Genomic DNA, 17,925 nt, shown 5'->3' with positions numbered 1-17,925 from the left:
ATGTGGGCTTGGCGATCGCTTCGCCCAACACCTCCACACGGTTCGCACTAACCAACCTGATCACCCGTTGGCCCAGCACTTCGACTGCCCCCATTCCAAATCCGACCTTTCTGTCCTGGGCCTCCTCCATGGCCAGAGTGAGGCCCACCGTAAATTGGAGAAGCAGTACCTCCTATTTTGCTTGGGCAGTTTACACCCCAGCGGTATGAACATTGTCTTCTCCAATTTCAGGTAGTCCTTGCTTTCTCCCTCCTTCCCCTCCCCTTCCCAGCTCTCCCACAGCCTACTGACTCCATCTATTCCTTTCTTCTTCCCGCCCCACCTCCACATCAGTCTGAAGAAGGGTCTCAATCCGAATCATCACCTATTCCTTCGCTCCATAGATGCTGCCTCACCCTCTGAGTTTCTCCAGCATTTTTGTCTGCCTTTGATTTTTCCAGCATCTGCAGTTCTTTCTAAGCCCTTCACATCAAGGTTGCATTTGACTGAGTTTGGCATTAAAGAAGAAAGTGTTGCTGTTGACTCTCAATCATCCCAGTTCTAGGATATTGGTACTGAGACCCTCGGGACAATGTTAAGATCTATCGGAGACCTTAATCTTCAGGTAGACTTAGAACATTATTGGCAAGTGGAATTTTTAGAACTATTTTATAGAATACATTACATTAGAGACAATTTCTTCGAACAATATACCTGGACATAACTAGAAATTGATTATTTTAAATTGTGTTGCCAAGATCAGCAATTGGTCTTGGTCCTGTGAGAATATTAGAGGCCACTAAAGAGAGAAATAAAAATATGAAGGTACACAAAATTGCTGGAGAAACTCAGCGGGTGCAGCAGCATCTATGGAGCAAAGAAAATAGGCGATGTTTCGGGCCGAAACCCTTCTTCAGACTGATGAGGGGTGGGAGGGGAGAAGGAAGGAAAAAGGGGAGGAGGAGGAGCCTGAGGGAGGGGGGATGGGAGGAGACAGCTCGAGGTTAAAGGAAGGGGAGGAGACAGCAAGGGCTAGCAAAATTGGGAGAATTCAACATTCATGCCATCAGGATGCAAGCTGCCCAGGCGGAATATGAGGTGCTGTTCCTCCAATAAAAATATGAACAGTGGCAAGAAGTATGGTAATAAATGGTAACTTGCTCTAGGAAAAGTGTAACAATGAATTTGTGTAATAGAAGTAATTGGTTATCTCCTAGAAACGGAGGCAGGGAAATCAGAGTAAGGAAATGGTAGAGAAACTAAACAAAATGTGTTTTCACACATAGAAGCCAACCAAAATAAGGGATAATTGAGGACTAAGGAATTAAAATAATGTTGGGAGACCCAAGTGCAGACTAACTGATTTGACCAAGGACTGATAAATTCCCTGGATATGATTGCCTCCATCCTATGGTTCTACAAGAGGTGATTCCAGAGAATGGATACATTGGTTATGAACTGACAAAATTCCTTAGACTTCAAAAAGATACATACACGGCAAGATTAGCAAGTTTGCAGATGAAACAAAAGTGGGTGGTTTTGCAGATAGTGAAGATGATTGTGAAAAATTGCAGGAGGATCTCGATCGATTGGCCAAGTGGGCTGAGGAATGCTTGATGGAATGTATTGCAGAAAAATGGCAGGTGTTACATTTTGGGAAGTCTAACGTGGGCAGGACCTACACAGTGAATGGTAGGGCTCTGGGTAGTGTTGTAGAACAGAGGTATCTAGGAATGCAGATGCATAGCTCCCTGAAGGTGGAGTCGCAGGTAGATCGGGTGGTCAAAAAGACTTTAGGCACATTGGCCTTCATCAGCCAGTATTGAGTATAGAAGTTGGAAGGTCATGTTGCAGTTGTATAAGATGTTGGTGAGGCCACATCTAGAGTATTGTGTTCAGTTTTGGGCACTGTGATTTATAGGAAAGATGTTGTCAAGCTAAAAATGGTACAGAGAAGATTTATGAGGGTGGGTCTGAGCTATCAGCAGAGGTTGACTAGGCTGGGATTGTATTTCTTAGAGCACAGGAGGATGAGGGGTGACCTTAGAGAGGTGTATAAGACCATGAGAGGAATAGATTAGGTAGATGCACAGAGTCTCTTGCCCAGGGTAGGTAAATTAAGAACCAGGGGACAGGTTTAAAGTGAAGGGGAAAATATTTAATAGGAATCTGAGGGGTAACTTTTTCACACAAAGGGTGGTGGGTATATGGAACAAGTTGCCAGAGGAGGTAGTTAAGGCAGGGACTATCCCAACTTTTAAGAAGCAGACAGGTAGATGGATAGGAGAGGTTTGGAGGGATTTGGACCAAATGCTGGCAGGTGGGACTAATGTAACTGGGACATGTTGGCTGGGCAAGTTGGGCCAAAGAGCCTGTTTCCACACTATCACTCTATGACTCTACACCAACATTTGCGAATGACAAGAAAGTAGGGAGAGAGACAAGCCTTTAGTCCGATATCAATTGTGCCTCCGGAGCCTCGAGGTCGGTCACAGGTTGGAGACCGCCAGCTCCGCCATTAGGCCTCAGCGCAGACGGAGGCAGAGATGGGGGATACGAAAAGAAAGTCGCATTCCCCCGAAGGGAGAGACAAAAAAACATGTTTCACCCCCCCATAACACAACCTAATAAACTAAAACTTAGCCAAAACAAGACAAAAAAAACAACAAAAAAAGTAAAGACAGACAGACTGCAGGCGAGCCACAACTGCTAACAGCACCGCCACTTCCGGAGAAATCAGTTATTGAAAGGACTGCCGGTAAGTCCTGGCCAATAGCGCTGCTTCCAAATTCGAACTACAACCAATGGCAGGGGACTGCATCCGAGCAAGCCCCCCCCCCCTTTGTAAACAAAGCGTTATCAGCTGCAGACTGGTGCGTAAAGCAATACACACAGCACTAAAGACTTGGCGCGTAAAATTTTAACAGGGCGCTGTCAGCTTCACGCGTGGGTACACTGTCGGCTGCAGTGCTATGGGTTTTAAATATAACACTACCGGCCACAGCACTATGGGCTTTAAACATAGCGCTATGAGTCACAGACTGTTCGGGCAAAATTCTCTGATAACATTCCACCCCTCAAAGATCTTTTCAAAGAGAGTTTTATCATTCTGTTAAACCAGATCAAACAGACACTAACACAGTGGTCACCCTTGTCAATGTCACTTGTCGGCCGGATAAATTCAATCGAAATGACCATTTTTCCAAAATGTTTGTACTCTTTTCAGGCTTTACCGGTTTTTATCCCCAGGTCCTTCTTTGACCATCTTGACTTAGTTATTTCCTCCTATATATGGAGAGCTAAGCGGCCTCGTCTTAATAAGACCCACCTTCAAAAAACCAAGGCTGCTGGTGGTCTGGCTTTCCCATATTTTCGCTTTTATTATTGGGCTGCTAACCTGCGCTGCCTTGCATTTTGATCCTTCTTTCACAGCCAGCCCGATTGCCCTGACTGGGTAACTATGGAATTACACACAGATGATAATATGTCCATACCTGCACTACTTGGTTCCTCACTTTCACTCCCCTCAATTAAATCTGTAAAAAATCCAGTGGTTAAACACTCTTCGAGGATATGGGTTCAATTCAGGAAATGTTTTGGGTTGCATAACTTTTCTCTACTGAGCCCTATTGCATCAAACCACCTTTTTAAACCATCAACTCAAGGACCCTGGCTTTAAAGAATGGCATAGGAAGGGTATTGTGCGCTTCAAGGACCTGCTTATGGGTAACACTGTGGCATCATTTGAACAATTAAGCAACAAATTCAATCTTCCAAAGTCAGATATTTTCCGATACCTGCAAACAAGACATTATGTGTTCTATTAACTGCCCAGCTCTTCTATACCAACAGACACAACCCTTGTTGATACAGTTCTTTATTTAAACCCATCTCAGAATAGACTTGTCTCAGCTTTATATGGCAGGATGTTGGATCTAAGGCGTGGACAAGCTCAAGGCAGCATGGGAGGAAGATTTGGGCTCCTCTCTCTCGGAAGATACATGGAGTTCCATTCTTAAACTGGTTAATTCCACCTCTCTATGTGCTCGTCACTGTCTAGGGCTCATATCTCAAAAGCCAAATTATCTACTTTTTACCCTGAGGTTAGTCCATTCTATGTTAAATGTAAAATTTCTGAAGCCTCTCTTATCCATATGTATTGGTCATGCCCCAGCCTTAACAAGTTCTGGCTAGAGGTCTTTCATACATTATAACCATATAACCATATAACAATTACAGCACGGAAACAGGCCATCTCGGCCCTACAAGTCCATGCCGAACAAATTTTTTTCCCCATTAGTCCCACCTGCCTGCACTCGTACCATAACCCTCCATTCCCTTCTCATCCATATGCCTATCCAATTTATTTTTAAATGATACCAATGAACCTGCCTCCACCACTTCCACTGGGAGCTCATTCCACACCGCCACCACTCTCTGCGTAAAGAAGTTCCCCCTCATATTACCCCTAAACTTCTGTCCCTTAATTCTGAAGTCATGTCCCCTTGTTTGAATCTTCCCTATTCTCAAAGGGAAAAGCTTGTCCACATCAACTCTGTCTATCCCTCTCATCATTTTAAAGACCTCTATCAGGTCCCCCCTTAACCTTCTGCGCTCCAGAGAATAAAGACCTAACTTATTCAACCTATCTCTGTAACTTAGTTGTTGAAACCCAGGCAACATTCTAGTAAATCTCCTCTGTACTCTCTCTATTTTGTTGACATCCTTCCTATAATTTGGCGACCAAAATTGTACCCCATACTCCAGATTTGGTCTCACCAATGCCTTGTACAATTTTAACATTACATCCCAGCTTCTATACTCAATGCTCTGATTTATAAAGGCTAGCATACCAAAAGCTTTCTTTACCACCCTATCTATATGAGAGTCCACCTTCAAGGAACTATGCACGGTTATACCCAGATCCCTCTGTTCAACTGTATTCTTCAATTCCCTACCATTTACCATGTACGTCCTATTTTGATTTGTCCTGCCAAGGTGTAGCACCTCACATTTATCAGCATTAAACTCCATCTGCCATCTTTCAGCCCATTTTTCCAAATGGCCTAAATCACTCTGTAGACTTTGGAAATCCTCTTCATTATCCACAACACCCCCTATCTTAGTATCATCTGCATACTTACTAATCCAATTTACCACACCTTCATCCAGATCATTGATGTACATGACAAACAACAAAGGACCCAACACAGATCCCTGAGGCACCCCACTAGTCACCTGCCTCCAACCCGATAAACAGCCATCCACCATTACCCTCTGGCTTCTCCCATTCAGCCACTGTTGAATCCATCTTGCTATTCCTGCATTTATACCCAACAGTTGAACCTTCTTAACCAACCTTCCATGAGGAACCTTGTCAAAGGCCTTACTAAAGTCCATATAGACAACATCCACTGCTTTACCCTCGTCAATTTCCTTAGTAACCTCTTCAAAAAATTCAAGAAGATTAGTCAAACATGACCTTCCAGGCACAAATCCATGTTGACTGTTCCTAATCAGACCCTGTTTATCTAGATGCTTATATATATTGTCTCTAAGTATCTTTTCCATTAATTTGCCCACCACTGAAGTCAAACTAACAGGTCTATAATTGCTAGGTTTACTCTTAGAACCCTTTTTAAACAATGGAACAACATGCGCAGTACGCCAATCCTCGGGGACTATTCCCGTTTCTAATGACATTTGAAATATTTCTGTCATAGCCCCGGCTATTTCTACACTAACTTCCCTCAATGTCCTAGGGAGTATCCTGTCAGGACCTGGAGACTTATCCACTTTTATATTTTTCAAAAGTGTCAGTACTTCTTTTACTTTGAACCTCATAGTATCCATAGCTACTCTACTAGTTTCCCTTACCTCACATAATTCAATATCCTTCTCCTTGGTGAATACCGAAGAAAAAACATTGTTCAATATCTCCCCCATCTCTTTTGGCTCTGCAGATAGCTGTCCACTCTGTCTCTCCAATGGACCAATTTTATCCCTCGTTATCCTTTTGCTATTAATATAGCTGTAGAAGCCCTTTGGATTGACTTTCACCTTACTTGCCAAAGCAACCTCATATCTTCTTTTAGCTTTTCTAATTTCTTTCTTAAGATTCCTTTTACATTCCTTATACTCCTCAAGCACCTCATTTACTTCATGCTGCCTATAATTATTGTAGATCTCCCTCTTTTTCCGAACAAGATGTCCAATTTCCCTTGAAAACCAGGGCTCTTTCCAATTTTTACTGTTTCCTTTCAACCGAACAGGAACATAAAGATTCTGTACTCTTAAAATTTCCCCTTTAAATGTCCTCCATTTCTCTTCTACATCTTTCCCATAAAACAACATGTCCCAGTTCACTCCTTTTAAATCATCTCGCATCGCATCAAAGTTAGCCTTTCTCCAATCAAAAATCTCAACCCTAGGTCCAGTTCTGACCCTCTCCATAATTATCTTGAAACTAATGGTATTGTGATCACTGGACCCGAAGTGCTCCCCAACGCATACCTCCGCCACCTGTCCCATCTCATTTCCTAACAGGAGGTCCAGCACTGCCCCTCCTCTAGTAGGTACCTCTATGTATTGCTGCAAAAAACTATCCTGCACACATTTTACAAACTCCAACCCATCCAGCCCATTTACAGAATGTGTTTCCCAGTCTATGTGTGGAAAGTTGAAATCTCCCACAATCACTACCTTGTGCTTACTACTAATATCTGCTATCTCCTTACATATTTGCTCTTCCAATTCTCGTTCCCCATTTGGCGGTCTATAATACACCCCTATAAGAGTTGCTACACCTTTCCCACTTCTCAATTCCACCCAAATAGCCTCCCTAGATGAGCCCTCCAATCTATCCTGCCAAAGCACTGCTGTAATATCTTCCCTGACTAGCAATGCAACACCTCCACCTCTTGCCCCTCCAATTCTATCACACCTGAAGCAACAAAATCCTGGAATATTTAGTTTCCAATCACAGCCCTCCTGCAACCATGTTTCACTGATTGCCACAACATCATACTTCCAGGTGTCTATCCAAACTCTAAGCTCATCAACCTTTCTTACAATGCTCCTAGCATTAAAATATGCACATTTAAGAAAACCCCCGTCTCTTATTCTCTGTTTATTTCCTTTTTTTTCTTTCTCCTCTTGTGTCCGAGTGCTTCCCATTTCTGCTTCCTGCCTCCCATTCTGTCTACTGCCTTTCGCTATTTGAGTCCCTCGCCCCAACCATTCTAGTCTAAAGTCTCCCCAGCTGCCTTTGCAAATTTCCCCACTAGGATATGGGTCCCCCTCGGGTTCAAGTGCAACCCATCCTTTCTGTACAGGTCCCACCTTCCCCAAAAGAAGTCCCAATGATCCAGGAACTTGAATCCCTGCCCTCTGCACCAGTCTTTCAGCCACGCATTTATCCTCCACCTCGCTCCATTCCTACTCTCACTGTCGCGTGGCACAGGCAGTAATCCTGATATGGTTACCTTTTTGGTCCTTTTTCTTAACTCTCCTCCCAACTCCCTAAATCCTCCCTTCAGGACCTCTTCCCTTTTTTTTCCTATGTCATTGGTACCTATATGTACCACGACCTCAGGCTCCTCCCCCTCTGATTTAAGGATATCTTGGATGCGTTGAGACACGTCCGAGACCTTGGCACCAGGGAGGCAGACCACCCTCCTGGTCTCCCGACTGCGTCCACAGAATCGCCTATCCGACCCCCTAACAATAGAGTCCCCAATTACTATGGCCCTCTTTTTTTCCCTAGCTTTTGGAGCAACAGGGCCGGTCTCTGTGCTGGAGGCCCGTCCGCTGTCACTACCCCCGGGTAGGCTGTCACCCCCATCCGTACTCAAACAGGAGTACTTATTTGCGAGGTGTACCGACATTGGAGTACTCACTCGTTCCTGCCTCTGCCCCTTGCCCTTCCTTAACGTGACCCACATGTCTCTCTCCCGTGGTTTTGGAGTGACCACCTCTCTATAACTCCCCTCTATGACCTCCTCACTCTCCCTGATCAGAGCGAGGTCATCGAGCTGCTGCTCCAGGATCCTAATACGGTCCCTTAGGAGCCCCATCTCGCTGCACCTGGAGCAGATGTGGATGTCTGGAGGGCCATCCGACACCATGACACCATTATCCCAGGTGTTAAATATCAAATTGGAACCAAAGCCTCTAATCGCTCTTTTTGGGGTCACTGGTGAGGAGGTTAGATTAACTGCAGCTAAACTCCACACTATATCTTTGGCTTCTCTTCTGGCTCGGCGAACAATCCTGCTCAGATGGACGGAACCTACCCCGCCCACTCATACTCAATGGCTGACAGATATTATGTCCTGCCTAAAGCTCGAGAAAATCAGGTACTCACTTCAACATTCAAATGGAAGGTTTCAGAAAGCGTGGCTTTTTTAAATGTATTCCAGACTTTATAAATGCTTGATCATCAAGCACAATTTAACAGCTTCACAGTCTACCCATTCATTTATCGTTGATTATTGTTGTGACAGGCTGATATTCTCCGGTAGGCGGCGCGACTCTCGTCAGCAGCGGCCTCTGCAGCCCGTCCGCGTTTTTATTATTTTTTGTCTATGTTTCTATGTAGTTTTTGTTATTTTTTGTTGGTGTGTGTGTGTGGGGGGGTGGGGGTGGGGTGGGAGAGAGGGGGTAACTTTTAAATCTCTCCCTGCACGGGAGACCCGACCTTTTCTTGTCGGGTCTCCGTTGTCGTTGGGGCTGCAACGAGGTGTGGCCTCCAACAGGAGAAGACCGGGGACTCTGGTGCCGACGACTCACCGTCACCGTCGCGGAGCTGGCCGAGTCCGGAGCGGGTGGAGCGGTGGAGGAGCGCTGCTGCTGCTGCTGCTGATTCGGAGGCTGCAACTGCGGGTCTGCGGACGGCGGCACCGGGAGCCCGCGGGACCCTGGAGGGAGACCGCTTTTCAGGGCTCCTGCAACGGCGACTTCTCCTGCCCGAGTTGCGGGGTCGAAGAGCTCCTGAAGCGGGGCCTTACAGCACCGCCCCGCGCGGCTTGGAATGGCCGCGGGACTTTGCTAGCGCACGCCGGGGGCTCCAACATCAAGAACCCGGTGTGCGACCTTGCACCACCCGGCGTGGCTTTAATGGCCGTGGGACAATCGCCATCGCCAGCCGGGGGCTTCGACTTTGACTCTGACATGGGGCGGGGGGGGGGAGAGTGCAGTGGAGAGATAAGTTTTTTTGGCCTTCCATCACAGCAATGTGATGGATGTTTATGTAAAATGTAAATTATGTTGTGTCTGGGTCTATTTGTTTGTAATGTATGGCTGCAGAAACGGCATTTCGTTTGGACCTCAAGGGGTCCAAATGACAATTAAATTGACTGTTGACTTGATATTTGCATATGCTCACTGGCAGTGACTGGGAAGGGATTATTTTTGGTATCTCATTTTTCTTTTATTGTTGTTGTCTTGTTATATGTTAGCATAAGTTGTTTTTTATTTATTCATTTCGTACACTCTGTCTGTAACATAGACAAATTTGCACTTTGTTATGCCCTAAAAACTAAATAAAAAAATTTTGGTTTAAAAAAAAACATTCCACCCCTCGAATAGTCTAGTTACCATTACATGCGACCCGCAGGCGTTACCTCGTTACACCTTGACCACAGGCTTTAGTAAAGTCCACGCGGTCGTGATACCAATCCGCGCCTACAACGCAGTAATATAATTGCCAGCAAGATTGTCCTGAAGATCAGTCCCCAGTGCACCACTGTTGTCCACCAGCCTCCAAACACCCCAAAAGGCCACCATCCTCCCAGGGGGTTGTAGTCAGTGTTTTCTGACTCTTTGAATCTTCTCCACAGCATCCTGGATGTGATCAGCAAGGTTGATGATGTTCTCTAAATCATCTGGAATTTAAGTACAGCACTCCCTCCCGATCAAAGCATATGCCCCCTTTCTCAGCCAAGATGAAATCTAGGGCCATGCGGTTCTGTAGGGCTACAGTGCGAATGGCCACTTCTTCCGCTGATAGTTCTGTGATGGCCTCTTTTACCTCACTCAGGGCATCTGCCGCCTTGTTGGCTATTTCCTCCTTGGCTGAAGCCATTTCCCCTGCCAACTTTGCAGTACCATAGGGAAATGTAAAAGCCCAAAACCTCTTGCTCGGCCTCTGTAATAGCCCATTTCACATGTTATCGCCGGGGGTATGAGAGTAAAGATGGCAAGTGTCTCAGGTGGGGTACTACATATGGCATATAACAGCATCCCCTCCAGGGTATTGGTCTCTCCCATGCCTCGAAGTACACCCCTGGCATTCCCGAGAGCCAGTAGTAGCCCCACAGGCCACACACCCAGTAGGTTCCATCAGCCGGGCATGGGGGATCTGCTGTGGTGTATGTCGTACGGATACTATTACCCAGGGAAGGGTCCAACCCCTCAAAGTTGCAATGGCAGGCACTGTTACTGGGCTCGTCGGCCCCAGTTAGGCAGAAGCAAGGCTTCCTTCCCACCAGAGTGTGGTTGAATGGCGGAATGTACCACCCGTCAAAGCAGTGACGCTGGCAATCAAGGATGTTCTTACCCGCACTGCTCCTGGTCCCGTTACAAAAAAACCAAGCGGACAATTGTTCGCTATGATTTAAGTGGTACTGCATGTTTGTACACACCCAGCACGCTGAGACATTTAGCCGTTGGGCAAATTCATAACTGAGGGTGAAAAACGAGTTTCGAACAGGAGATACATTAATGTAGGCCGAGGTGTCCACATTCCTTCCGAACACCACAAGCATGCAAGCAACGGTATACCAACTTAATAATTCCCCCATGTCCTTCCTGACAATCATACCGCCCGATACAATAGTGATGGAGCCGATGTCCGTCACAAGGTACTTGGGTCAGAGTGTTCCACTGGTATCTGGTGACGGACTGTTCAGTTCTGGTGATACTCCGTGAGCACGTGGGCCTACAGCGTATCGGTCACTTGTTGCCTTGTAATGGAGGAACAAGCACACTCACTCTCTTTAGTTAGCCTCTGGGTGTTTACGTATACTGTTCCCCCGGCAACGCTACACATCGCGTATTACCCGGTCCGTGCGCCACAATCTCCCCCTTTTCCGGCAGCTTTTGGGAATACTGTACCCAGACCTTTCCTGATTCTTCCTCCACCAATTCCACTTCCTCAGTCTTTGGAGGGTCCGACACTGCCAAGTGCCGCGACATAGGTTATCCTCCTTGGCTCAACGGCCGAGAGTTCAGGTTGCTCACGCCTGGTTACAGGACTCCCAACCACCCCTGGACGGTGCGCGTCGGTGTCAGCGACTGTATTTGCCAAGCAGTCAATATAGTTCTGTGAAAGGAAAATAGTAAGTACTCAAGTATTTGGCTGAGTAAAGGGTGACTGGGGAAAATTGTGATTGGAACTTTAAACCAGTGTGGAGATTAACTGCTGACACAGACTGAGGGACTGTAACGCTACCTTCTGCACTCTTGTTTAGTTTCTCGTCTGCGCGATCTGATGTACCTGTTTGTGACATGATCTGCCTGGAGAACATGTAAAACAATGTACACGTACTTCTGTACACGTTACAATAATTGATCAATGTGGTGTATGTAATAGAAATGGTGTTACCTGCCTCCAAGTTAAAGGGAGAGGCGTGTGGTGTATGTAATGTAATTAACACATTTGATGTCTTGCGCAATGGTACGCCTGCGCTGGGGAGACTCCAGGTGGCGTCCTGGAATAAAGAAGCTTGTTAGTTTACTCCCGTGTCCGATTGTTATTTTAAGTCCGTTCCAAGCACCAAATACACTACAATCAATACCAATCAAAAGACATGTTTTCATGTTGTAGCTTTGTCCTTCTGTGTCATATAAGAAATGAGTTGATCGAATTATCTAATTGAGATGCGTAAATATACTATGGTTGATAAACGGATCAGTATAATATTATTGATAAATAGAGGATAGTTTGGAGCTATCGTGTTTGCCAGGAGTTCCAGACTATTTCGTAGCTGAATTTATAAGAAGAACTTGGTAGTTTGAAGACTGCAGGAGGACATGTATTACAGTTGCTGGACATAATTACAGGGTCTTCCTAACTGTACTGCATTGTTCTCACTTTTACTTCTCAGCTGATGGATCGTTACATCCCGGCCTGCATTCCATGAACAAGCTCATCGTTCCACAACTTTGTAGCAGCAAGGGAAAGTTCCATGGACCTCACGACATAGGACAAATGCTGAAAGAAAAGGTAAACAATCATCAAACGCAATAGACTTGTTCATGTGAAGCTCATGTCCAAACAATAAATCTGTGTTAAAGCAATGACACTAATGTCATAAGGAGTTTGGGTTTATTATTAGCATTTCTATTTAAGGCTGAGGCCAGCAGATTGTTGAAAATGTACAGTATATTTACGCTTTTAATATAAACTAGATTTTGTACTTTGGTTTAAAGCGAGGATAGACACAAAAAGCTGACTCATCCGTATCAGACAACATATCTGGAGAAAAGAAAGTCTGAAGTTTCAGATCGAGAAGGATTTTGACCTGAATAATCACCTATTCCTTTTCTCCAGAGATGCTGTCTGACCCGCTGAGTTACTCCAGCTTTTTGTGTCTTTCTTCAGTTGTACTTTCTTTTCATGTGCATTGCTAAGATTTTATGGGGATTTAACTGTTGAGAAGATGGCCATAAAGGATTTGCATATAAAGTTACACATTTTATCTTTCGGAAGTTGCAATGTATGGAGAGCATTTAGCTATGCTTGGATAAATCAATATTAATTACAGGCTTGTTGCACAGTTCAAACAGTTTGAAGTAATAAATCTAGATGGTTTGTGCATTGCCACAACATTAACATATTGTGTATTGGCACAAAAACATTGTTAACATCTGAGCGATTTGTTTACTTCTTACACATCCTGTCCTGTTCCCGTTGTTGGATACTAATTGTTATTTGGCCTCTGTTAAAAGGTAAAGGCAGGATAATCTTGTTGGGTAGCTCTTTGCTTCCACTCTGGGCCTGTTATTTTGAGGTTTTTGAGGTGATTGTGAAACCCCCAGACTCTACTAGAGGTGATGCTGTGGGTGGGTACTTTGGGTGATGCACTCCTCCTGCCATTTATGCTGGGCTGCTGTGTGTTCCCACTTAAGCCTCGGTCTTCTAAGTGCCATCCCTCATGGTGCTCCCCATAGTCATAGAATCAGACAGCACAGAAACAGACCCTGTAGCCCAACTTCTCCCTGCTCTACAACACTCCCCAGGGCCCTACCATTCACCATGAAGATCTTGTCCTGGTTCCACTTACCAAAATGCCTTGCCTCACACTTAACTGAATTAAACTCCATTAGCCATTCCTTGTCCCATTTGCCCAACTGATCGAGATCCTACTGTAATTTTTGATAACCATCTTTACTATCTATTGATATTTTAATGCCTTCTGCAAACCTACCTATCTTGCTTTGTAAATTGTTATGGGCCAGTGATTCCCACCAGTTATTTGGGAGATATGTTTTCTCAAGAGCAATCTTGGATCCTTTCCTCTATCCATCTTGGTGCATTGGAATTTCAAGCAAAATGATGTAACTTACTATTCAGATCCAATGAGAATTAATAACAATTCAATGCTGGGGATGTTGGCCTGGGGTGGTCAGCAGATATTGGTCCACGTATCCTGACAGCGAATTTGGAGGATTTTGTAAACATGATATCATTCCAGTGCTTTGGTTCCTACTCTAGGTAGTCTGTGTCTCTGAAGATAGGGATCACTGTGTTATATCTCTCTATGTTCAGCAGTGATACGGTCTACTCCTGAGCATTTGTTGGCTTTTGGCCTTCTGGTTAGTCAGATGGAAATAAGGCTGGACTACATAGTTTGTGCACGCAACAAAAGCTTTTCACTGCACCTCGGTACATGTGACAATAAACTAAACTACTTGATGAGAAAGAGTTAAAGATACTCATGTCAATTAAGACCGTAAATATTGATTTTTTGTTTCTCTCTGGCTAGTTTAATGAAAGCAGCAGCCAGTCCAATTATCAATGTAACTTATCATGGCATGAGCCATACAGACATTTTGAGATCTCTTGCCCACAGAGTAGCATGACATGAATACCTAGGCTACGATTGGGGTTGCTGCCATGAGGTCTTGTGTCTTTAACAAAATAGGGGTTGTTTTGTCAGGAGGAAGGTTGTGTTGGAGTCATAGTCTTAGAATCATGGAGTACAGAAAGAGGCCCTTTGGCCCAACTGTCCATGCAGACCATGATGCCCCATCTAAGTTAATCTCATGCGGCCCATAACGCTCTAAACCTTTCCTATCCACATACCTATCCAAATGTCTTTTAAATGAAGCTGCCTCGACTACCTCCTCTGACAGTTCATTCGATACACCACCGCCCTCTGTGTGAAAAAGTTGCTCCTTAGGTTCTTATTAAATCTTTCCCCTCTCACCTTGCCTATGTCCTCTGGTTCTTGATTTCCCTCTTCTGGATAAAATATTCTGGGTATTCACCCTATCAATTCCCATCATGATTTTATACACCTCGATAAAATCACCTATCAGCATCCTGCGCTCCAAGGAATAAAATCTTAACTTGCCCGATCTCTTCCTATGGCTCTGGTTCTCGAGTCCTGGCAACGTCCTCATAAATCTTTTCTGCACCCTTTCTAGAATAATGACATGGAGTTTGCTTTCCCTAGTCCCTCCTTGACAATAACACCTTCAGAGAATTGCATCTTTTCAGACCCTGGCCATAAGCTGCTCATGAGAATCGGTCAGTCTTCCTCCGGAAGCCAAGATTCTTCATCTAAGTCAGTGCAGAAATCTTCCCTGAACACACCATAACTTTCAGAGTTGTGGCATAATGTGCTGACAACCATGACATCGGATAGGTAGCATGGAGATGTAGGGAAACTGGAGGGCAGGCTCTGTTGTGTGGATGTTATCATACACAACATTGTGGGCTTGCATTTCGGGTCCTGTGACCATGTCTTCCCTTTCTTAGAAACACGTGGCTATCAACTGAGGCATATATTTCTCTCACTGCCCTCTTGTCCTCCTCCCTTCTCCTCCATCACATGGATTTGACGTAATGGCCTTTTTTTGTGTTTCCCACAGCAGTCCCACAATGTCACACTACACGGATGAGCCTAGGTTTACAATAGAGCAGATTGACTTGCTGCAGCGGCTCCGGCGGAGCGGCATGACAAAACGTGATATCATCCACGCTTTGGAGACATTGGACCGTCTTGACCAGGAGCATGTGGAGAAATTTGGCAAGCGGCACGGCTATGGAAACAGCCACGCTTCCTGCAACAGCAGCAGCACCACCTCATCCTCCTTTGTCACAGCTGCAACACAGACCCCGTACAGCGGTGCATCTCCATCACCTAGCAACAGCTACGATACCTCTCCTCCCCCATGCAGTACACACCTGAATGGTCGGGAGAGCCTGAACAATGAGAAACTGCCAGTGGTCAATGGTAGGCTATCTCCCAGTCGGTTCAACAGTAACGTCAACCAGAGGACATGCAGCTATCATGCAATGGAAGAAGAGATGGACCTGGATGAGAAAGTTGAGGAACTTATGAGGTCAGTTCAAAATGACTGTTAGATAATTTTGTTGAGATACAGTGTACAAAAGAAGCTAATGTGATAAGCAGATTTTAAACTTGAGCTTGATGGTCTTTTACCAGACATGGGATAAGCAAGTGAAGCTAAATGCCTAAAGAAGAGAATAGGTATCTTATTGAATGGTGCTATGAGTGCTGAATGTTCCAGTAATACACGCAATTGTATGAGACAACTGAATGTTATTTAATCACTTTGGTGATGTGCAGTTTTTGTTTCTGTGTCCACCTTAACTGTTTAAAAGTTTTTGAGAGTTCTCACAAAGTTGGGCTGTGTTAGGATTGTGAAATTGTCACATCTGTTAGGATCGTGAAATTATCACATCACCCAGCATCTGATGGGAGTGTTTGAGGAATGGTGAAACGTTCACTTGGCTGAGAGTCTTCTGCAAAGACCAGGTAAAAATGAATGATAAAAAATATATATTAAATGGAATGCAAAATTAAAATGCTTTATAAACTGCTGCCACATTCTTTGGACAGAAAGAGTGTCTCTTGTTTAACTAATAATGTTAACTTTGTGATTTGGTTTTTGTTGGGGCTGACTGTTCACTTTTTGCCTAGCTTGAAACTAAATATGAATTCCAAAATCTAAACGCTTTCTGGAAACATGCTTTTAATGTTATTTCTTTTTCCATCCCTGCTCTCACCCAACCTCCCAATCCCTCCTATTATTTGCATTCTGTAGGAGAGATAGCACCCTTATTAAAGAAGAGATAAAGAGCTTTCTTTCCAATCGGATGATTTCCCAGACTATCGTGGGCCAGGTCACAGGTGAGCAAGTGCTTGAACTCAATGTACACTTTTAACAGGTAGTATGCAAAACTCTTGCTGTGTCCTTGGCATTGAAGCTAAAACACAACATAGTAGGAGGTCCATGTAAACGTTCCAAACTGGGGCCAGCTTGTTGGGCTAATTATAACTTCCCAACACTCAAAACCCCCATCCCTTTCTTGCCCAGTAAATAAACTTGGAAAATGGGAATTAGTTGGATGGGTGGCAATCATTCCGGGCAGCTATTTGTTGAACAGAACAAATTAATGCGAGTGTCAGTCTGGCTAGAGTGGTTTACTGCATAGGTATAGAGGTGAATAAATTGAAGCGGTATTAATAGCATTAATATGTGATTGCTTCAATGTTGGATAGAAGGGACTCAGTGATCACCAGATTCAGAGCCGCTCTTCAATAGGTTCGCCTTGACCACTATTAAATTTCACATTTCCTTCCTACCGCCCTGAAATTGTGGCCTGGCATTTCATGTATGCCTTTTCTTACTTTGCATCTTGGCCCTTGGTCATCTCTTGCTTAATTGCTTAATAGTTATGTTGCTGATTAGTTTCCTCATTTTGTCTGTGACAAGAGATTTCAGCTCAGTTCTTGTACCCCAAAAATGTGATGATTGTGAGATGATATGATTACTAGGATTAGCCAGACCATTCTTCCTTTATAGCACAGTGCTTTTAACTTTGCCTTACTTCTATACAGTCATTGCCTTAGTTTAACAATGTAATCATTTTCCTTATCCAAGCTAAGAGCATAAATTCACAGCATGTTTTATTCTGATTGAACTTTCTTGATCTTGATAAGCAAAAGGATGGATTGACATAATTTGATTTCAATACCCATGATATCTTATAACCAAGAATGGAGATACTGTATTATTGAGCGATATCCTGCCAACTGCAGACAGTATGTAGCAAGTTTGATTGCAGTGATTGTTTAATGGGGATTTAAATGGGTGGATAGTGATCTGAGAACTCAGAGCTATGATCTAGTACCAGGTAGAAAACAGCAATGCAATGCTGAATTAATAAATGGTCCTACATTTATGTATATCATAACTGTGCTCAATGGCTATAATTTAAGGGAGGGAGGAGAACAGAATAAATGTAGGAAATATAAAGTGAAACATAGAAAATAGGTGCAGGAGTAGGCCATTCGGTCCTTCGAGCCTTCACCGCCATTCAATATGATTTTGAATTTGAATTTTGAATTTGAATCCTTTATTTGTCATTCAGACCTTTTGGTCTGAACGAAATGTTGTTGCCTGCAGCCATACATGCAATAATAACAACACACAATAAACACAAATTAACATCCACCACAGTGAGTTCAACAAGCACCCCCTCACTGTGATGGAGGCAAAAGTCTTAGAGTTACTGTCTCTTCTCCCTCTGCGCTGAGGCGATACCCCCCGGGCAATGGTAAGTCAGTCCCGCGGTTCAAGCTCCGCAGCCCGGGGGTGGTCGAAGCTGCCGCCCTCCAGTCCAGTGGACGCAGCTGTTCCCACGGGAGCTCCGGAAAACAGGCACCAGCCTGTGACCCGCGAGCTCCC

The 17,925-nt window shown here is 44.5% G+C and overlaps 1 protein-coding gene across 16 annotated transcripts in view; it reads left to right on the top strand.

Moving 5' to 3' along the window:
* hmbox1a (homeobox containing 1a) overlaps positions 1-17,925 on the top strand; it is a 71,192-nt gene that overhangs the window by 22,193 nt on the left and 31,074 nt on the right. For all 16 annotated transcript variants that reach the window (XM_055639225.1, XM_055639227.1, XM_055639222.1 and 13 more), the window contains exons 2-4: positions 12,087-12,205; positions 15,079-15,552; positions 16,279-16,364. In XM_055639225.1, coding sequence (XP_055495200.1) covers positions 15,089-15,552; positions 16,279-16,364 — 550 coding nt within the window. In that variant the 5' untranslated portion in view covers positions 12,087-12,205; positions 15,079-15,088. The remainder of the gene's footprint in view (positions 1-12,086; positions 12,206-15,078; positions 15,553-16,278; positions 16,365-17,925) is intronic.

This window comes from Leucoraja erinacea, chromosome 8 (genome assembly GCF_028641065.1).
Source record: "Leucoraja erinacea ecotype New England chromosome 8, Leri_hhj_1, whole genome shotgun sequence".
NCBI lineage: Eukaryota > Metazoa > Chordata > Chondrichthyes > Rajiformes > Rajidae > Leucoraja > Leucoraja erinaceus.
Note: the sequence above shows the minus strand (reverse complement) of the source record. Positions and strands in the feature narration are given on the sequence as shown.